This window comes from Haliaeetus albicilla, chromosome 7 (genome assembly GCF_947461875.1).
Source record: "Haliaeetus albicilla chromosome 7, bHalAlb1.1, whole genome shotgun sequence".
In the NCBI taxonomy this organism is placed as follows: Eukaryota; Metazoa; Chordata; class Aves; order Accipitriformes; family Accipitridae; genus Haliaeetus; species Haliaeetus albicilla.
The window spans coordinates 44,774,572-44,796,295 of record NC_091489.1 but is presented as its reverse complement, the minus strand read 5'-3'; the positions used below and the strand labels follow the sequence as shown (position 1 = coordinate 44,796,295).

General features: G+C 55.0%; 1 protein-coding gene across 1 annotated transcript; it reads left to right on the top strand.

Moving 5' to 3' along the window:
* The first annotated feature begins 380 nt into the window (after window positions 1–380).
* Window positions 381–12,618, top strand: ADAMTS15 (ADAM metallopeptidase with thrombospondin type 1 motif 15). The gene is made up of 8 exons (XM_069788169.1): window positions 381–1,344; window positions 5,898–6,030; window positions 6,713–6,880; window positions 7,153–7,436; window positions 7,778–7,955; window positions 8,080–8,261; window positions 8,878–9,053; window positions 9,495–12,618. The coding sequence occupies exons 1-8, from the start codon at window positions 424–426 to the stop codon at window positions 10,273–10,275; spliced, it is 2,823 nt and encodes a 940-aa protein (XP_069644270.1). The 5' UTR covers window positions 381–423; the 3' UTR covers window positions 10,276–12,618.
* The last annotated feature ends 9,106 nt before the right edge of the window (window positions 12,619–21,724 follow it).

Sequence of the window (21,724 nt, the reverse complement as noted above, 5' to 3'; positions counted from 1 at the left end):
TTCCCCTCAAGCCCCACGGTGGTGCCGTGTCCCCCCCCACGCCAGCTCCGGGGAGGCGGCGGCGGCAGCCCCGGGCGGAGCTCGGTTCTCCCGGCCCCGCTCCGCTCCGTACCGGAGTGGCTGCGGCGGGGCCAAGCCGCGCCCCGTTACCCCCCCCTCGGTCCTTAAACACCCCCCCCCCGCCCCGGTCCCGCCGTATATAAACCCGATGCGCCCCATAAGGCAGGTAGCGGCGGGGCAGGCGGCTCGCACGGCCGCTCCGCTCCCCTCCGCCGAGTTTTGGGAAGAGGAGGAAGAGGGAGGGAGGGAGGAAGGAAGGAAGGGGGGGGGCCGGGTCCTGCTTTCTTCCCCCCCCCCCCCCCTCCCGGCTCCCCCAAAAGCCCGATGCCGCCGGCGTGACCCCCCACCCCGGGTCCCGGGACGATGCTACCGCTGCTGCCGTTGCTGCTGCTGGGCTCCCCGGGGCTGAGCCTGCCCTCGGGGGGTCCCCCGGGGGACACCGAGGTGGTGACCCCCCTCCGGCTGGACCCCGACATCAACGGGCGCTCTTACTTCAGGCGAGGCTCCGCCGAACCCCCCCGGGGAAGGCAAGCGGTGGTTTTCCAGCTTTCGGCTTTCGGGGAGGATTTTTACCTCCATCTCTCCCCCGACGCCCATTTCATCGCGCCCGCCTTCGCCGCCCACTACCTGGGGGTCACCCCCGGCTCCGTCCGCCCCCTCCCCGGCCTCCGCCACTGCTTTTATTCGGGGGATGTCAACGCCGACCGGGAGTCTTTCGCCGCCCTCAGCCTTTGCGGGGGGCTCCGGGGGGCTTTCGGTTACCGTGGAGCCGAATATATCATCAGCCCGTTAGCTGGGGGGGCGGCCGGCGGAGCCCACCGTCTGCAGCGTCGCAGCCCCGGTCGCCCCATCGAGGCCGGAGCGTCTCGTTGTGCCGTGGGCTCCGGGCTCACCCCCGGGGTCCTGCAGGCGCTGGACAAGTATCGGGGGCGCGGAGGGGGGAAAGGGAGTCGGGCGAAGCGCTTCGCCTCGGTCCCGCGTTACGTGGAGACCTTGGTGGTGGCCGACGAGTCGATGGTGAAGTTCCACGGGGACGACCTCCAGCATTACCTGCTCACCCTGATGGCCACGGCCGCCCGCCTCTACAAGCACCCCAGCATCCGCAATCCCATCCAGATCTCCGTGGTCAAATTCCTCCTCATCGGGCAGGACGACAAGGGGCCCAAGGTCACCAGCAACGCCGCCCTCACCCTCCGCAACTTCTGCGCCTGGCAGAAGAAGTGGAACAAGGTCAGCGACAAGCACCCTGAGTACTGGGACACCGCCATCCTCTTCACCAAGCAGGTGGGTGCGGGGGGGGGGGATGACCCGGAGGGCTGGTCGCCTCCTCCCCATTTGGAGGAGCCCTGCACTGTGCTAAGGCCTCCTGCCACCTGCCCCCCCATCTCTGGCGCACGCTGGAGGAGGTCGCGCTCGTGGCCGATCCCCCTTTCCCAAGGGACCCTTCACCCTCAGATGCCGGGGACGGGGTTGGCGGGGGGAGCAGAGGTGCAGAGCAAGCCTGCTTGAGCCAGCCCTTGCTGTCCTCTGGGCAGGTTTTGGCCGGAGAAAGCCCTGCCAGGGGGTAAGCGAGGCCAGGAGGTTGCAAAGGCAGGTTGCCCCACGGGCAGAAACCTGCCGCTCCATCCCCTGCTTGCTGGCAAGAGCCTCGGCAGCCAGTGCCTGCCGGCTCTGGCGCACAGCGGCCACCACCCCGAAACGCGGGGTCTGAGCCCAGAAGAGGAGGAGCATGGCCCCGCTTCCCCCCTCTCCCGGCTGGGAAGAACTCACGGTGCCACCTGCCAAGAAAAAAAAAAAAACAAACCAAAAACCAAACCACCTCTCCCCGCTTCCTCTGACTCATGCGCGAGGTCCTCCTGAGAACCTGGACCTCTCCTCCCCGTGCTGGCTGCTCTGCGTGGACCCGGTTCAGGGCTGGAAGAAAAGCACCGGAGCTACAGCCAGCGCTTGAAGCCCTTGGAGGGGTAGAGGCGAGAGTCTCCTTCACCCCTAGCCGTGGGCTGGCCGCATCCCCAGGGATGGTGCGGGGGGGGCTTTGTCGACCTAACCTTTTGCTCGCCTTTGGCAAGGGCTACGTGGGGTGCGGGGTGCTTGCCGCACCAGGATGACCTCTCCATCCTCCCGCCCTGATAAACTGGGTGACATGGAAGCAGTGACACCGCTCCCAGAGCCTCCTCCCCACATGTTTCTCCTCTTCCCTGGGGTCCTGTCTCAGGGTTGACGTCGGTGCGGTGCCCGGCTGGGGTGTTACAGCCTGCACCCCCAAATCGCTAATGGGAGGGGAGGAGGATGACCCCAGTTGGAAGGGGACGGTCGTGTTTTACCCTGGCTGCAGCAGGCTTTGCCAGCAAGAGCAAGTCGCTTTTTCTCCTTCCCCCATCCCTGCCCAGATGTCTTTGGATTAGAGACAGGTTGGGAACTCCCCTCAACAGCAGGGACACCATTCCCAAAACGTTTTTCCAGCTCAGGCACTCGTGGGTGGGAAGGATAAAGCATCCAGCTCGGTTCAGCTGCCCCTAGCCTGGGGTCAGCGCGGGCTGATGATGGCCTGGAGCAGGAACGATGCTGTGCAGGACGTGCAAGACCTTATCCCACCCATCCTCCTCGTCCCCCCCCACCCCGGGTAGGGGCTGTGTCCTCCGGCCAGCTGTAAATCCTGCCGGAGCACAGGCAGGGTTGAATCCCAGCCTGCTGCAGCAGCTCCTGCCTGCGCGGGGTAGCTGCAAAGAGGAGGATGATGCCTGCTGACACCCCTGCGGGGATGAGGCAGCTCCATCTCTGGTGGAAACCTGGTGAGATCACCGGAGCCACACGTGGGACGGATTCGGTCCCAGCAATCCGAAAGCTGCGGATCACGGCCGGGCTGCATTTTTTACACATTGCTAAACCATCCATTCCTGAAATCCCAAGGCAAGCTCGGTGCAAAGGCACACGATCGAGGAGACATCTGCCTGCCTTGAGTGCATCCATCTGTGGTCCCCTGACACCCCAAAGCTTATCTCCCTGCCAAAAAGCTGTTATATAAGCCCCCGACTTAAATTTCATCTCAAGCCCAGTTGATAGGCAGTTTCCAGTTGTGTCAACGAGTGGCTGATGAATGGGGCTGTCCTATCCTGCTCAGCTTTGCTCCCTCCCGATGTTGGTCATGCTGGACTGCGGATTTGCCTTTGGGGAGCTCAGTCCCGCTCAGCCAGTGGGTGCAGATCTGCAGATCAGCAACTTCATCTTCCTACCTGAGCCGGTGCTTGTTGGAGGGTCCCGCAGAGCATCCAGCCTTTGGCTGCACTCCTGTCTCTTGGAAATAGCATCGCGCACCAAGGCGAAGGGCTCGGCCGTGCCTCCCACCCATCCTGAACCTTGAAGTCCCATCGGCAAAGCTTTGCTGAACATCTTTGGCCTGCTGTAAAACCAAAGGGACATCGCACCAAGCAACACCTGGCTGCAGCCTAGGACGTGGCAGATGCTGCGGGGGAATTTGGGAACCCACCCTCTGTAGCTCAAAGCTCAGATTTTCGGGGTTGCTTTGCCCAGACGTGAGAAGCCTCCATGGCAGGGAAAGCGCTTATGACCTGGTCTCCGAGTAGGCGAATTAATATGCCCAACTGACCCGCAGAAGATCTCAAGAAGTTTGCAAGGGGATGAAGAAAAGCCTTGGAAGTGCCCTCAGATGAAGGTCAGGCTGGCAGGAGAGCCCTGGTGCTGCATCGAGCGGGTTGCTTGGAGCCCTTCAGGGCACTGGGCATCCTCCCTGTATTTGGGCTGGCAGCGGGCGATATCGATGACGGTGAGCACACCGTGCAAAGGCAGAGCTGGCCTGTTGCATGCCACTTTCCCACCTTAAACCTCTTGCATTTCTCTCTCCTCCTCTCCGAAGCTCCATCCTTGCATTGCCTCCCCTCCTGAGCAGGCTAGACCCCCGGCAAGGCTGGAGGAGGCGTTTTGGGGAGGGGGGGTCAGGACCCCTCATTAGATCCCAGAGATTCTGCCCACCCTTTCAAAGAGGGCTGCCCCTAGGAGGCTGTGGCTGGGGGGGTGGATGGGTTTAGGGAAAACCCCGTTAAGAGCCACTTGTTTGTGTATCCCCGCCGCCGGCAGGCGAGGTTCAGAGCGAGAAGTGGGTCAGTGTGTCAGTGCAGGTGTTGGGCCGGGAGCCAAAAGCTCGCCGCGCCAGCAAGGAAACGGCAACTTTTCAAAGAGCAGCGAGCGGCCGCCTCTTCCCCATGATGCTGTGTCATTCCCCCCCCTCTCCCCGTGTCCACCTTCACCCCCAAACCCCCAGCGCTGGGACTGCCACAGGGGAGAGCACCGGCAGAGGGTCTTGGGCAAGCTGCATCCCTGGGTTAGCTCAGCATGGGGATGGCACTGGCTCTTGGTGGCATTTTTGGGGCAGGGGACCCAGTGTCCAGGCTTGCCAGCCCCGTTTATTCACCCTACGCTTGCTGACGGTGGCCCTGGCACCGGGGATGCGGGGTTGCCACCTCCATGTCCCTGCCAGCATCAATCCACGGTGGGATCAGGGATGCAGCGGGGTCCCAGCTGACAAGGAAAACTGTTGCAGAGCAGAGACATGAAGCCGGTTGTACGACGGGGTTTTCCACCGGCTGCGATAGCCGGCCCAGACCCAGGCATTTCTCCGCCTCGCCTCTCCAGAGATCATGGTCTCGCCTGCGCCTCCAGACTTTGTAGCCACAGGTCTCCTGTTAAAGCCATCTCAGTCCTGGCTGGGGCTCACCGAAGTCGTCAGGACTGTTATTTACCCACGGCTGAACCTGCCTGCACGGGAATGCCTTCAGCTTGGAAACCTCGCTGGAAATGTTGGCAGAGCCGCTCATGTGAGATTTCGAGCAACCCAGGCGCTTTGGCTGGGTGAGCGCTGAGCATGAATCATGCTTATTTATAGCATGGGAGCGCCCGACGAGTCCCTTACGTTTTCTTTTCATGTGGAAAGCTGCTCCCTGTCCCCTGCACGGCCTCCCCTGCAGCTCCCAGCCCGGCTGGGACAGCACCGAGGGATGGGGACGATGCTCCAGCCTTCCCAAGTCGCCAACAGACGCCAGCGTGGGAAGGGGGCACGCGAGGACAAGGCTATTGCCAGGCTGCAGTGGCGGTACCCCTTCAAAAAGGGACTTTTTAGTCGCACAAGCACCTCTGGATCCCAAAGAAGGGCAGATCCAGCCACGACGAGACCCTTCCCGTCCTCTGTCCCGGCAGCATCTACGTGGGGTCTCGCCATCCTTGATTTGGGGGTGGAAGGCTGGGCTGGTTCCTTCTTCAAGCAGCGGGGCTTGGTTGCTCCTTGAGGGATGGCTGCAAAGTGTCTTGGAGAGACAGGAGGGCTTCCCTTAGCCTTGGGAACCTCTGGACCTGGTCCGGGGGCTTCTTGTTCCTAGGAAGAAGTTGAGAAATGAGGTTGAGAAATGGGCCAGCTGTGAGCCCAAGGCCAGGTGTTGTCCCTTCCACCTGTCCGTGCCCGGTCCTTGAGCTCGCGCTGAAGAAGGGAGCCAGACTGACTCTTCCATGCCAAAACCATCTCCACCTTGGCCAGAGGAGCCATTCGGGTGGGGAAAAGCCGTTGCCGAAGGCACGGGAGGATGCTACACACTAAAAGCATCCCCGGTGCCAGGGTTAAATGCAAACACATCGTTGCAGCCTGGTCTGGGTCAGGGTGAGGTTTCCTGCCTCTGCAGCCTTGTGGGCTCCCCATCCCTTTGGGCTGCCTCTCCTCCTCAAGCAGCCTGGGATCAGCTCCCCGTGGGATACCGGGGATGGGATGGGGATGGGGAACCGTGATGCCCGTGCCGGCCCCGGGACTAACCCCTCGTCTCCGTGCCTCGCAGGACCTATGCGGTGCCACCACCTGCGACACGCTGGGGATGGCGGATGTGGGCACCATGTGCGACCCCAAGCGCAGCTGCTCCGTCATCGAGGACGATGGGCTGCCCTCGGCTTTCACCACCGCCCATGAGCTGGGTAAGGCTCCCCGCTCTCCTCTTCCTCTCGGGAGGAATGCCAGGAGCTGGTGAGGTTCAAAATAACCCTGATTTCAACCTCCGGAAGATCAGACAATAACCGGTATCCGGTGATGGGGAAACTCCACCTTGGGGCATAAGAACCCCCCCGAGCTGGGTGGGAAAGAGCTGCTGAGAAAGCAAAAGGCTTTGCTGTTGCGGTTGCTACCTCAGCTGGGTTTCCAGGATTCGGGAGTCCTGAAATAACAGGCGGAGGGCACACCTACCTCCGGAGACACTCGTGGTGCTCGGCGGGAGGAGGAGGAGAAGGGAGAGAGGCGAGCGCTGAAGTGTCCTTCTCTTTGCAATTTCCTTTGTCCTTCCTTTCCCATGTGCTTTCCACATGCACGAAGCAGCCGGGACCGAGTGCCAGAAAGCTCGCTGGCTCAGGGACGCTGCCGGCAGGGTGACTCACGTGTGCCGGTCCTGCAAGCTCCCGGTCCCTGCCTGCAGTCCGAGCCAGGGTGTGCACAAGCATCATCCTTCCCCAGGTGTCTCCTGGGTTATCCACAGCCTTTGCAATCCTCGCAAGGGTCTGCCTCACTCTGTGCCTCAGTTTCCCTCATTGCAAGAAGTTGTGGGGGCCCTCTTCTGCATGCCAAGTGGGGTTATTCATGCTTTCCCCCCCTTTATCCCTCACGCAGGCCACGTCTTCAACATGCCCCACGACAACGTGAAGGCTTGCGAGGAGGTCTTTGGTCGGTTGAAGACCAACCACATGATGTCCCCCACCCTCATCCAGATCGACCGTGCCAATCCCTGGTCAGCCTGCAGCGCTGCCATCATCACTGACTTCCTCGACAGCGGCCACGGTGAGCCCTCCTGCATCCCTCACCCTCTTACCCGTGTCCCTGTCCCATGGGAGCAGAATCCGTCCCTGGGGCTGGTTACCGGGAGAGGCTAATGGGCTGTAGAGCAACTCTTCTACCCCCTCTGCAAACAAAGTTAGAAGGAAACGGGGAGTTTGGTGGTGTTTCTGCACCGGACAAGCTTTCTTGGTGCGGGGGTGTCCCCAGCAGTGATGCTGTCCCTCCCCACGCTGGTCCCAAGGACCCAGTAGACCCCCCCATCCCCACTCCCACAGGAGACTGCTTGCTGGACCAGCCTGCCAAACCCATTCCACTGCCCGAAGACCTTCCGGGGACGAGTTACAGCCTGAACCAGCAGTGTGAGCTGGCTTTCGGGGTGGGCTCCAAGCCCTGCCCGTACATGCAGTACTGCGCCAAGCTCTGGTGCACGGGCAAGGCGCGCGGGCAGATCGTCTGCCAGACCCGTCACTTCCCTTGGGCGGACGGCACCGGCTGCGGTGAAGGGCGCTTCTGTCTGAAGGGTGCCTGCGTTGAGAGGCATAACATCAGTAAGTACAGGGTGAGTACCTGTGCCGTGAGCCCCCTTCCCAAAAAAACATCCCGCGGGGGTCACCTCGAGTTTTTGTGTGGGTGCTGGCTCAGCAGTCCCCTGCCTGCTGGTGCTGGGGACCCGGTGTGGGGGGAACACCGATGTGCAAAGAGGTGGAGGTCCCTTGGGTATTGCGTATTTCTCCAAGAGGGATGCCGTTGCTCTGCTCTAGCCAGCCCTGGGCAGGTCTGGGGACAGATGTTTTGCTTGCGAAGGGATGGGCTCCGAATCCAGATACCCACCCCCCCCCAGTTTGGGATGGAGCCGGTGCCAAAGGGGATGCAGCATCTCACCCCGCCGCATCCCCGCAGGTGGACGGTGGCTGGGCGAAGTGGGCACCCTACGGGCAGTGCTCGCGGACGTGCGGCGGTGGGGTGCAGCTGGCCAAGCGGGAGTGCACCGACCCGGTGCCTGCCAACGGGGGTTCCTACTGCGAGGGCATCCGTGTCAAGTACCGCTCCTGCAACCTGGACCCCTGCTCTGCTGCAGGTAAGGGGCCGGAGCTCAGCTTGCTGGTGGTTGTGTGTGCGTGGCTGGTATAACACCACCATAAAACCGGCGCCAGAGGTTTGGGCTAGTCCCCAATCCCATGCACATCCCCATTTTTTTCCAGTGCCAGGGAAAAGCTTCCGCGAGGAGCAGTGTGAAGCTTTCAATGGCTACAGCCACAGCACCAACCGCCTCACTGCCTCCATCTCCTGGGTCCCCAAATACTCCGGTGTCTCGCCCCGGGATAAATGCAAGCTCATCTGCCGGGCTAATGGCACAGGCTACTTCTACGTGCTGGCACCCAAGGTTGGTGAGAGACCCGCCAGGGTCAATGTCTTGGCTGTAGGATGACTCCAGCGTGCCTGGAAATGAATGGATTTTCCTTGTCTGGTGGGCAGCTTGTGTTAGATAAGGTTGCAGAGGAGGAGAATCCACCAGGCTGGTGTGAATCAGCCTGTATGCATCTGGTTATTTATTTCAGGGCTGGAGTTGGTCCGCGGAGGGTTTATAAAGGTGCCTCTGGGATATGCCCATCGTTCTGCGATAGAGGATGATAATTACAGTGCTGGGGAAGTGATGTGCGTGCCAGGCAGGGTGGGCGGCCAGATGTGGGACTGAGCAGGGTGGTGTTAGCTATGTCCCCAGTGCAGCCTGTTCCCTTCGCACCGATGCAACAGAAAGAGCAGAAAATGACGCAGATGGAGAACAAAAGGGATGTAGTCCCGCACAGCTCTTCTCAGAGACCCTAAAAAGCTTGACTGGAAAGCAGAGCATGAGCAAAGGGCAACACGGTGCCTGCTAGTGTCTCCTCAGGACTTATCTGCTGGATTTGGGTAGCCCCGGGTTGGAGGGCTGCAGCTGGGAGGGGTTTGTGGGGTGGTAGAGAGAAACGCAGCAGCTTGTTTTGCTCACCCTCATGCAGGTTGTGGACGGCACCCCTTGCTCCCCAGACTCCACCTCAGTCTGCGTCCAGGGTAAATGCATCAAAGCAGGCTGTGATGGGAAGCTGGGCTCCAAAAAGAAGTTTGACAAATGCAGCGTCTGCGGAGGAGACAACAAGAGCTGCAAGAAGGTCTCGGGCTTGTTCACCAAACCCATGTAAGTGTTAGGTGACCACGTGCGCTTCCCCCTCTCCCAGCTCTGCTTTTTTGGGGTGGATGCAGGAAGGTCATGGAGATGGTAACGGGGGCTAAGTCCATCCCGAGCAAACTCTCCTGGGGCTAGCGGAGACGTGGGCTAGCTCTGAAGGAGAAGCAGGGCACGTTTAATGCCCTGTGGGCTTCTGCTGATGGAGTTAGCTCCAGTACATCCGTACTGTTGAGCCAGAGGAGCCAAAGCATCTTCCCGTATTGGGGTGACCTCAGCCTAGATGAAAGTCAGCGCAGGGAGGAGATTCAAAATGATCTTCGCAGGAAGGAGGAGATAACTGTAGGGGTGGCAAGATCTCAGGGCCGTAGCTGCAGAGCTTCAGGCTGAGGCCACGTCGTAGCAGGATGTCCCCCTGCCTGATGGCCTCCCCTGCCTGCTCGTCTCTTCCAGGCACGGCTACAACTTCGTGGTGGTCATCCCCGCGGGCGCCTCCAACATCGACATCAGGCAGCGGGGTTACAAAGGGCTGATCAGCGACGACAACTACCTGGCGCTGAAGAACGGGCAGGGCAAGTACCTGCTGAATGGCCACTTCATCGTCTCCGCTGTGGAGAGGGACCTGATGGTGAAGGGCAGCGTCCTGCGGTACAGCGGCACCGGCACCGCCGTCGAGAGCCTCCAAGCCTTCAAGCCCATCCAGGAACCCCTGACCTTGGAGGTGCTCTCCGTGGGGAAGATGACCCCTCCTCGGGTACGCTACTCCTTCTACCTCCCCAAGGAGAGTAAGGAGGACAAGTCCTCCTACAAGAAGGAGGGCAAGACCTCACCGGACCTCAACAACAGCGTCCTCAGCCTGTCCAACCGCTTGGATGGTGGGAGACCAAGCTACAAGCGTCCCTCTTACAAGTGGGCGGCGGGCGGCTGGGAGGCTTGCTCCGTCACCTGCGGCGATGGGTTGCAGAAGCGTTCGGTGGCTTGCCGCGACTCCTACGGCCAACCGGCCGCCGAGTGCGATGCGGCACAGCGACCGGCCGATGTCCGGCTGTGCGGGGAGCCCTGCCCAGCGTGGGAAGCTGGACCTTGGTCTCCTTGCTCCAAGAGCTGCGGTCGGGGTTTCAAGAGACGGGCGCTGAAATGCTCGGTCCCAACCGGGCGCCTGCTGCCCCGGGAGAGTTGCAATTTTCGGAGGAAGCCACAGGAGCTGGATTTTTGCACCTTGAGGCCCTGCTGAGTGGGTCAAGGGGTGTCTGTGAGGAAGGGCATGGTGTTCCTCTGGCTGGATGCAGCTGAGCAGCAGCCAGGGGTTGGGAGAGGGGGAGATGTCCATAGCACATAGCAAACTGGGTGGGGGGGGTGGGGGGAAAGGGAAAAAAAGGGACCTGGGTGTGGGAAGAGAGCACACGTACCCCACGCGCCCAGGAGAGAGGGCTTTAACCGACCAGGTCGCTCAGAGACAGAGCAGGAACGAACATCTACCTCGAAGCTGCCGAACGATGCGGAAACCCACCGGCGGAGACTGGGAGTCAGGGGGGGACAGATGGAAACAAGAAGGATCGCTGCCCAGGATGGATCTGAGCTCAGGCAGGGAGATGCCCCTAAATTGCACAGTCGAAGACTCCCCCATCTTCCCAGGGCCAAGCCTACCTCCCCCCTCTCCGGACTCCCCCGACACTCGTGCTAAATGGGACCAAAAGGATTTACCAATGCAACGATGGCAAATTATACTGTCCAACCACCGGCGTGACGAGGTGCTGGGACTGATGCCTCCAGGGCTCGCCGGTGATGACTTTGCAGCCTGGGTGGTCCGGAGAGCCCCAGCAGCATCCCCGGGCCAGGCTGGAAGGTGGTGGCTTTATTTTCATTTTCTCCTCATGTTTATGACCTGACCAGTGTAGATTTTATGGTGCTTAACTCTGTATTTTTTTTTAACCTCCTTCCTCCTGCCCCGATGGATGTAAACCTTGCGTAGCAGGGATGGTGTTATTCCCGGTGGGCTCTCTCACCTGGCTGAGGTTTTCCTATGGTGCTTTGGGATGGGGCTGTGCGAGCATCCAGTGTGTAGCTGGATGCCCCTTTACACCCCGGTCCAGGGCAGGTTGTAAAATGCCCGCCTGAAGTTTTTCAGGGATCACTATGGACCTGAGATTTGAGCTATCATTCCAAAAAAGCAACAAGCAACTGTACTGTAGTACCATGGCACGGTGCCATACGCGGTCAGACGCAGTCCTGGGAATTGCCAGTACTTGACTCCACTCTGGAAATGGTGCTCGCTGCTCAATGGGACCAGTATGCCGTACCCAGACATCCCACCGCCCTCTGCCCTCCAACCTTTGGGCCAGGTTGGGTTGTTTTTCCTCTGCGTTAAGCCTCCCTGAGATATCCTGAGCTGAACTCTAGCAGAGCTGGGGTGACTTCCCCGCCATCGCTTTTGAGCTGCGGGAGTGGAAGATAAATTTGGGTCTAGGGCTTTCCTGGGGGAAAGGGGCTCAGCGGGGTTCAGGCGTGTGGGGAACAAGGAGGCATTGAACCTCTTGCTGCTGCGGAGCATCTACAACCAGTTTCTCCCTCCAGTGTTTTGTGCAAGGGTTTATTCTGTACCTCTGATCGTTATGTAGCATTGTGCCCGTTGTGTTCGGAGGCTGTCTTACCTCATGCACCGCCCTCTTCCCAACGACCATTTAACACATCATTTAGGTGTCTTGCTCAGACCATTTCACTTTTTTGCTTTTCCACTGATGAAGGTGCCTCTTAATTGGTTAGCTGTGACTGTGGGCAAGCCAGAGTCTCTGGGTCGAGCTATGCAGTGATTGGGATCAGCAGAAAGGGACTACAGGGACAATACACAGGTCATGGGTAGGCAGAAGATGCTGTCTCAGCAGCTAGAGGCTTGCAGCCTTCCTTGCTGGCTTGGTCCCATGCAGGTATAGCGTGGAAACTTCTTGTGCCCTTTGGTCTGCTCTGAAAGGTCTCCAGCTGTGGGCAAGGTGAGAAAGATCACAAGAAACAGGACAGCAGGTAGCACAGGGGTTTCCTTGCTAGACCGTTCCACCAGCTTAGCAAACCCCTTGTGACAATGTTTGCAGACCCATCCTCCCAGGATTTATGTATTGCCTTTTTGAATGCAATAACATTTTGGGTCTCCACGCTGCTTGATAGAGCCAGGAGCAGATGTTGTGGTTGCTCTGCACAACAGGGGGATGGGATTTAATGTTCTAGGAAATCCCTTCTAGGTCTCCATTCCCATGAACGTATCATCTAGTTTCAGAGGGTTATCCTGCGTCGCTGAGCTTGCCGTGCTTTTGTTTGGGGACAGAGCTCCGAGGAGCTGCCCTTTTGTGTCTTGCTGTCCAACAGATGGTTTCCAAGCCACAGAGGAATTGTCACCCTTGTTCACGGGGAGGGGAAGGATGGGGCAGGAGGGATTTCTTGTGTGCGGTTCTTTTGCCGAGTGTGCAGCAAAAGGACGGAGATGCCGATCGTACTGGCTGCTTTGTGTATACCATGTATACTAAACATCAATCTCTGCTGTTTGTGCATCAATAGCAAACCTGAAATAAAACTGTATTTAAAGTTACACCTGGATCCCTGGGGGATGCGGTCGTGCCCATGTCATTTAGTTGGTGGCTGCAGAGCATTTCTTATTGCGATCCTGGCCTCTTTGACGCCTCAACTCATTTACTGCAGAAAAAAACCCCAACCTTTGAAAGCCTAACAGGTTTATTCTGACTTGCTTCTGCTACAGGATTTGTTATTGGCAAAAAAACCCCCAAACCCCAGCCTGAAGGAGCCCAGAGGTGGATTAGTCCCTGCAAGCCCCGGGGCTCGCCTGCACCGGGACGTTAAATGCATGAGGCCAGTTTGCTTTGGCCTGAAATCAGGATGCTTTTTTTGTCAGGATAACAGCAATATAGAGTTAAATGGATTAATGTAAACTGGAACAGCGCTCTCATATCCTGGAACAACCGTGTCTGCACATACCATTTTCCGGGACCATCCCTTCCCGATGTGCTATTCTGGAGTCATCTGCTCCGTATGCGGACAAAGCCTCAGTCACAGCCCCTTGTCACATCACCTTCGGATGGTTTGGGAATAGCGAGGTTAGCTTTACAGCTGAGCCAGCCTGGCACGGCTGCGGGGTCGCTGGGTGCCCGGAAAGCAACGTGCGTTCCTCCTGCCGATTCCCAGCACACCCTCCCTGAGTCAGAGCCCTCTTTCCCCGTTATATCGGGCCAACGGTGAGATAACCCTCTTCCTTTTAATGGGACACGTCAGCTCAGGGATGCCTGATGTCACCCCCTCCAGCTCTCACCAGGGACAGATTGCCTGGTATTTTATTTTCCCCCAGCAAACACAATTTTTTTCTCTCCTATGTTGTAATGATTTGGCAAAATTAATGTGTTTTATTGGGGGCAACCTTGCTTTGCTTTTCATTACCATAAAGAAACAAACACAACAGGCCCGACCAAGCACCTTCCCCCTCGCTGGCTCCTACAGGGAAATAAAGGATTGATTGCCTGCACCTCTTCCCACACGAAAGTTCAGTTTCAGCCCAAATATATCCCACGCTGCAAAGGCTCCAGCTGTAAACAGTTTTATTAGGAACAGAGAGGGAGATTTCCAGCCGGCGCAATACCCCGTGCCATAGCTTTCCCCTTGAGTATCTGTTCAGGAGAAGAAACCCAAGTTACAACCAACACCTTGCTCCTCCAGCACCAGATGACAGCCACACTTTTAACCAGGTGCCCTTAAAAATTGCCCAGAGAGGCAAAAAAACCCCACATAAGCCCCAAGTATTTACCTGGTAAGGAGGGAAGAAACTGAGCCCCAATGCCAAAAACACCTGCTCAGAGGGAAGGCTGGTGTTTAGCCAAGTCATGGTCTGTTTGCTCAGGGGTCTTTAGCCCAGGGAAAGTTGTGGGGACTTAATAGGGCTGAGCCAAACACCGACACCTGGCACCAAGGGAGTGACACAGGTGATGTCCCGCATCCGTATAAAGCCTGAAGCCACAGGAATAGGCTCCTGGTGAAAGAGAAATGATACGGAGCATTATACGCTGAGTCTAAGGGGAAGGGGTAGCTTCTCCCAGCATCATGAGACGCTCTCATTGACGGCTCTTGAGCTTCCTAGTCTTCTGATACTGAAAGATTTTGTGTTTTGCTTCCCTTCACTGTGAATTTGTCTTCTTTGGATTCTCTGATGTCTAATAAAAGGCTGAGCTGGCTGCTTTCCCCTTCAGGGGACACTGATGCATCTTCACCTGCATCCTCCAGCTCCACTAAATGCGAAGGAAACCTGTAGCTTTGAAATCCCAGCTTTGCTGTGGTTAAAATGGGGTTAAAACCAGCCAGGGTATTGAAGGTGGCAGACAGATTGACAGACTGACAAGCATGAGACTCATCCCCTTAGGCCAAGGAGTTGTGCCCAGCAAAGGGCAAAGCCGCACACTCCCAGAAGTTACTTATGCCCTGGGAGAGGCACAGGAGGTATTTCAGAAATGCCCCTCTGGTAGCATTTTAGTTTCCTGGCTTTGGCACACGGAGAGCACTGTGGGGTTTTCTGTAAAAGAAAAAAAAAAACAAACAAAAAAACCATCTCGAGTCCTCTGCTAGCACAAGTGCATTTAGTTCCTCCAGTTATTTTAGCCTTCCATCCACTTTCTTTACCCTTTTCTTGTGCGCTTCCCCAGGCATCTGCTTTTGGCCACTTTTGGAGAAAGATGCTGGATTAGATAGACCTCTGCTCTGACCCAATACACCTTTTCTTACCTTTTAAGCAGTAAAAATAGCATGAAAACTGAATCTATCCCCATGGCATAGTAGCATGAAGCATGGCTGGTGTTCATGATGGGACATCGAGATCTCCAGCCTCTTAAGCTCTCATGGCAACAAATATAACAAGTGCTAAACTCTCGAAATGAATTAATACACAAGGGGATTTGCTGAGAAAGAAGGTCCTGCGGTGCTCCAGCCAACCCACCGAGTGCTTCGCTCCAAACCCATCCCTGGCTGAGCCCGAGGATTGAAGATGGCTTGGACGGTCCATGGCGAATGCCTTTATGAAACTAAAACCCGATCCCACATCTGGGACCGCCTGCAAATCTGCTTGTTTTCATTTGTCCTAAGCTGAAACCCAAGAAGCTTGGAAAAAAAAATGTAAAAAAAAAGGGAGTTACCTGAAGTATAATGTCAGGGAGAGAAACCTTCGAGGGTGAGGGCAGCGCTTCTGCCTTGTCTATCTTTCTGGTCAAGGGCTTTGACGTGGCTGCAGATCCGCTCCCTGAGGTTGGGATGCTGCCTTGCTATTATTATTGCTATTATTATTATTATTGGTTTTTGCCAAGAGACAAAAGCAAAACCAGACGTAGGTTGAACAAATGGACCTAATTGAGAACACATGTCCTGCAGAAAACCTCTCCCGGGGTGGGAAATAAACTGGGAAGGGCAGTGCAGCACTCTGCTGTGCCCCCCGCCGCATGGGGAAAATGGGGATGTTCGCATGAGGTCGGGGATATAAAATGAAATGCTGATGTGGAGAAGAGATGGGAGACCCCAGCCCCTCTCCTCCCTTTTCCCCATCGCCTCTCCCCGCGCCGACAGCCGTGCAGCTGATCGCAGAGGACAGACTGTGCTGGTTACGGCCAGTCCTCCCCGAATCTGGCAGGAAAAAAACCTGCTCTCCAAGCAGAAAAGGCCTTTTTCCCATTCCGGCAGCTCTGAGGATGTGTCATTGATCCTAACCCCGGGTCAGGCGCTCGCAGAAAAGGCGGGCAGCTTTTCCACAGCCGGGCGATGGAGACGAGCTCCAGCCCCGCTGCAGGACCAGCTGGGGAGGGATGCCAACCCCCCAGCGATGCCGACCGTTGCTGGTTACTTGCAGCAGACTAAACTTCCCCCCGTCGTCCTCCCCAGCCAGCAAACTGACACGTTCCCACAAGCATTTCTGCTGGTTTTTTGTTTTGTTTGGTTTTTGCTGGTTTTTTTTTAATATTTTTTTCTAATTATACAACGCGGTCGGTGCCAAATTTGTCTGGCCAGCTCTAATCTGGCAAGCAGGGCTCGTGGATTTACGGCAAGCAAACTCCCACCTCCTTACTGACCGGTGGCAGGAGCGGGATTTTATCTTTTTGGAGGTCTCCATTCCATACCTTCGCTCCTATAAATGCATAATCCTTGAAGAAGCGATGGCAGAAGAAGAGAGAGACGGCGTTCGTCAGCTGAGGACCGTGTCAGCATCTCCGAGGGAATGAGCTGAGTAAATCAGGCAGCTGTTAAAGATTATAATCCTTAACTAGGTAAAGCCCTTGGAAATTGCAGCCATGGGGTGAGCGGTGAGAGCTTTCCAGCCGACTCCTGGGGAAGGTGCTGCGTTTGGATTTAGCCTAATTAATATCAAGTTCAGCCAAGCAAGCCTGGGAGGCGGATGGTCTCCCAAATGGTTATTTAATGTGGCTTGATTATTTATTTTTTAAAGCTTCCCCGCCCACCCCTCCTGTAAACGAATTTAGCGCTGGTGAGAGGTGTTGGATTGACAGCTCTGGAAATATAAGCCCTCAAGGAAAAATGTTTTGGAGTCGTGGAAGGAACAACACTGTACGTAATCCAGGCGTAAGGGTAATTATTTGCAGTAACAGCTGCTTTTTGCTCTAAATTAAAAAATAGAGACCACAGGGATTCAGCAGAGCATCTGAGACACTTTCAGGTGGCCGAAGCGTCGGGCACAGCCAGAGTTGGCTAAGCAATACACTCTCTCCCTCAGCCACTGAGGCACTCAGGGCCACATTTCGGTGTTTAATTGCTATTCATGCTTAAATACTGCACATTTTTCTCAGCCCTTAAGCATGTTCTTAATTTTGAGCAGGCACTTCAGCACCTCCCTGCTCGGTACAGCCTGTAAGCAAAGCAAATTCACACACATGCTGGAAGTTTACACCGAGGCTGAATCAAAGCCTTTTGGGGTGTACAGAGCTGAGAAAATATCCTAAATATATCCCTCCCCATGTCACAGAATAGGCTTTTTTCTTGCTAATATACTGCTTTGGCCTTTTCTGCAACTCTATATCGTTCAGAATATTTTCAAAAAGTGCAGCGCCCAGCCTCCGGATAGCAGAAACACATGTTCCCGAAATTATGGTCACTATAGGGACCACATCATCGTGACAGAGATAATTAAGGCTCTCTGTGTTCTCGATGACATATGTTGTCCAGAAGCAGCCCCATATGCTATAGAAACACAGGCGTGAGAGGTAGGAGAAGGACATCTGGACAAGGGATGGAGGGGACGGTGCAGCGAGATGATAAGTAAAGAGTAGACTGAGTCTACTTAAGCCTGGTCTATCTGGGCATCTTAAAAAATCCCAGGGAGTTTGGGAAAAAACCCAATATCCCCACGCTAGATGTTAAGTGAAATTAGGGAGACTAAAGGCCACGTCTTCATCCATCTTTAGATACCTCCAGGATTTAGGGGGAGGTGAGACCTGGGTTTAGGGGTCTTGCTCGGGGTCGCACAGGATGGCTGCGGCAAGGTATGGCCTTGATCATCGTTTCCCCAAGTTGCCCATTAAGCCCCTGGCTTCAGCACTTACTTTAGAGGTGAGGATATATTATGTGGAAAAATAAACACGGAGGAAAACGGACACTGAAAGACAGGGAGAACCTGGGCTGCATTTTCTTCTCCCAAAGGCAGGAGAAAAAGGAGTGAGCAGGGAGAAAAGGAAACAAGGAGAAAGAAGAAAAACAAGGGAAAGCTCACAAGGGAGATGCTAATGCAAAGCAGCTGTTATCCCACCTGAATCCCGGGTTTTTTTTTTTGCTTTTCCGCACCCCCGGAGCATCGCAGAGCTGCTGGAGACCCTCCGTGAGTCTGTGTCTGCTGTGCTACGTCGTCCCCAGGGGGCAGGTAAAACGTGGCTGCCAAAAGGTGATGGGGGGAGGAAAGGAAAAATCATTTTTATGTTGTTTGCAGTGTGCTTTTTTTGGTGGTATAAACCTGTTTGAAATGTGTGTCTTTTTGTAAAGGAAATCTTTGGCTCAATCCCTTTTAAACTTCTTTTTTTCTGCTTTTGAGGAGGAGAAAGGGAAGTGAAAAGAAGAGACAGCATGTATCCCCCTTCCAGACCTTAGGACCGTCTCCTCAAGAGCAAGGATCTGACGTTTTGAAGAAAATGTGAAGCACGTAATTTTAAAGCATTTAAGCTCCTCTTTATTTAAAAAAAAGTCCATCTCCAGTATAAATGATTCTGCATAATTCCTTGCATCCATTCTTCCTTCCTTCCTTCCTCCGATCCCGAATGCAGATGTAATTAGAAAAGCTTTAGGGATTTTGTTTTCTAATGCAGCTGAAGGGTTGCTGGAAGCACTCAGCTGAGGTGGTTTTCTGATCATGGCCGACGTTTCCTATTTGGACCTGAAAAAGAAAAGTCTGCCTTAATAAGCGCATCGCGTGCGTGTGCGGGGGAGTCAATGTTTTTGTTTCCTTTTAGTAAAGAAAAAATTTAAAAAGGCACAAAATTAGCTCCGTTGCAAAGCCAATGAGTTGGTACAAAGTGATGGGCATCCAAATGTTTGCTTCCGAGCCACCCCAGGGGAAGGCGCAGGACATCCTTGGTCCCCGGGGCGATGCTGAGCATCCCACGCAGCCAAGCGCTCGGCCCCGGCACGTGCCACGCCAGAGTCCCTTACCTCCACGCCCACACCTGGAAAATATTCACCAAATCCGGCTCAGATTTGCTTCTAAAAATGCCATAAGTGGGGTATATTTTTTGGGGGGGGAGGGGGGGTTTACATGGGAAAAAAATAAAGCTGCCCTTCGCTTTGCCCTGGGTACCAGACTGCACTGCTTTTCTCTCCTCGCTGCCAAGGATTCCTCTTGCATTTTATTTTTGCATTGTTTCTGCTGGTGGGAAGCCAAAAGCACCAGGGAACCTGTTTCTGATTCATCCTCTTTCTCCTCCCCGCTGCTGGGAGCTCTCAGCCCCCTCCGTGGTGTGGAGACACGGCTCCAGCAAGGGTTAACTCTTCCACCCGCCTTTTCACATTTTTCCTTTTTAATATTGCCTCTGAAGAAACAAACAGAGGCGAATCCCACCCTCTCCCCGGAGACTCTTTCTTGGCTTATTCCAGAGAACATGCAAATAATAATTATTTGTCCTATATTTTCTTTTTCGGTGCCTCATTTCAGCGGCCTCGGGGACTGAGTAAACGAAATGACAAAATGAACAAGGAAACCAATAAACCCAAATAAATAAATAACTGATAAAACTGGAATGGGAAGAAGATAAAAAAACCCGACAACATTCCCCTTGTGGTGTGGAGTGTAGGGGCTGAAAATGTCGATAAACCAAACAACGCGGTGGGACAGACAGACAGTGGCTGTGGGGCTCTGCTGACGGATGCCAGCAGTGCGCTGCCGGAGGGGAGAGATGCCAGCACAGATGTCTAGGAAAAGGCCCCAAATCCTCCTTATTCTGGGTAGTGAGTCCAAATTTGGGGGGATAAATCCTTTACGGTGCAGTAGTGAGATATTTCAGTGCCTACGTTTGCTTGGATTAAGGTGACACTCCCTTGGGACGGGACCTTCTGGTTCTGCTTCCCACGTGCTGCTATTTCCATTCCTCCATGCTTTTATGCACCTTTTAGTCTTCTCCGGATGGCTTTTTCATCCCTCAAACTGGTTCACCTATATATATCGCCTATATATATATATATACACACACCTTCTCTCATCCTGTGGCCGTAGGCTGTTGCGCCAAATGACCTCTGAAGCTAGAAGTAATCCTGAGCTCTTGCTCAAATCTGGGCTGCAGAGGCTCAAGCTGTGTTCAAGCCACGGCTGCCCCTGCGGGATGGACTCCAAACCCATTGGAGCTGTGGTAGGGCTCGGGTTTGGACCACGAGCCAAGGGCGAGGAAGAGATATGTAAGGCGTTTTGCACTAGACAAATGGGTATTTGCAAGAAATCACATTGCTTGGCTGGATCAGAGTCTAGCCAGCTGCAGGGGACACATAAAACTCCTCTCTTGACCCATTCAGTCCTTTAGTCTGCTGCTTTGCCTCTTTCCCTGGGTTCAACTTCATTTTCTGTGAGTGCGTCCTAAAAAAAATACATCCTGATACACAAAAAGAATAACACTTTCTTTTTCCCAAATGGAAAAAAAATAGCAAGTTGCTGGGTGCACCCCAAGATGCTGTGAAACTCCTGCAGTCCTAATGCAGCATATCTTCCCGTCCAGGCTGCAGGTCCTGGTTGTGCCTGTGGTGTGCATGCTGGAAACACTGGTGCTCTACGTTATATATGCGAAAAGCCAATATTGTGCTTCTCCGAGCAGAACGATTTGGGGTTTGCCCAAAATATTGTGAAAAACAATGCAAAGAATGTGGCAAAATGAGGAAACTGGAAAAGCGACGTCACAGGTGTGGAGATCCTCTTTTCTCCACTTTCTGTCAGATTTTCTTTGCTAAAGCAACGCTGGCAGCTGCTCATACCCACATCTGGTCACGCCTGCAAGGAGTTTGGGCTACCTGAGTTCACATCTGGATGCAGCCAGTATTTCCAAGGCATTTTCACTTCTTACCAAAGAGAGATCTCCTATTTTTCTTTCCCAGAGCAGTGGATTTGTGTGCCTTTCCCCCTAATCTCTCATCTCCGAATTCCTCGAAGCTGATAATGAAAAACTTCCCGCTGCATTGGGACTGCTGCTCTTCTAGATTAAGAAATGCTCCTTAAGGAAGCCGACAACCATAACAAAACCATTTGCTAAGATAACATTATTTCAGGATCGCGGCTGCTTTCCTACACGTGCCGCAGCTTGGTTCCTATGGATACTAAATGGCCCCGACTGGCAAACCCTCCTAAACCTCCGGAGCATGCCCTGCAAAGGTGATATCCATCCCAGCACATCCCATAGATGATTTGAGTTGCTTGCCGGGCTGAATAGGGGCCAAACAAGAGGTACCAGGCACATACGAGGGGTTTTGGGGATGCTCCAGGCTGCACCGCTGCCTCCTGCATTCCACCGCCCGCTTACACGTGGGTCTCGCCCACCGAAAAGGGCCAGCTCTGGCACCCACATCACCTTTCCCTCTTCACCCACCGTGGAAGGAAACCTTTTACTTTAGCCTCCTGGCACATCCCCGCCTGCTAAACATGAACATCTGCTGAGTATAAACTGGTTAGCCGGGAGTGTTTGTACAGGCTTTGCAATCTGCGCTTCCATGTTTACTCACATCGGGCTTGTTTAAAGCTGATTTGACAGGAAAATGAATGTGCGTGGCTTTGTTATGACTCACGGCAATCTGACATCTCCCCTCAAGCCTGATATCGCCTTGTTTCAGGGACAGCAGCCCGATCCACAGCCTGCTGCTGTGCACGGAGGGCTTTTGGCGGCTCTTAAATTGGGGCTGGGGCGGGGGGTGGGTGGAAACAAAACAGTGGTGAGAGGAAAATGAATGGTGTGGGCGATGATATATGTATTTTATTGTGAAGCGGGGAGAGGCACGTCGTTCCTGGTTGATGTCACCACCATTTACACCCATTGATGATGAGAACTCTCCTGTCTCAGGGTTGGGAAAGCGGGCGATGGGGGAAATGATGCTAGAGGGCTCGGCTCTTGGGGTTGGGTTACAAAAAGCATTCAGCATCTCTTCCTCTTTGGAAAGCAGAGTCCACAAATTCTCATAGATGA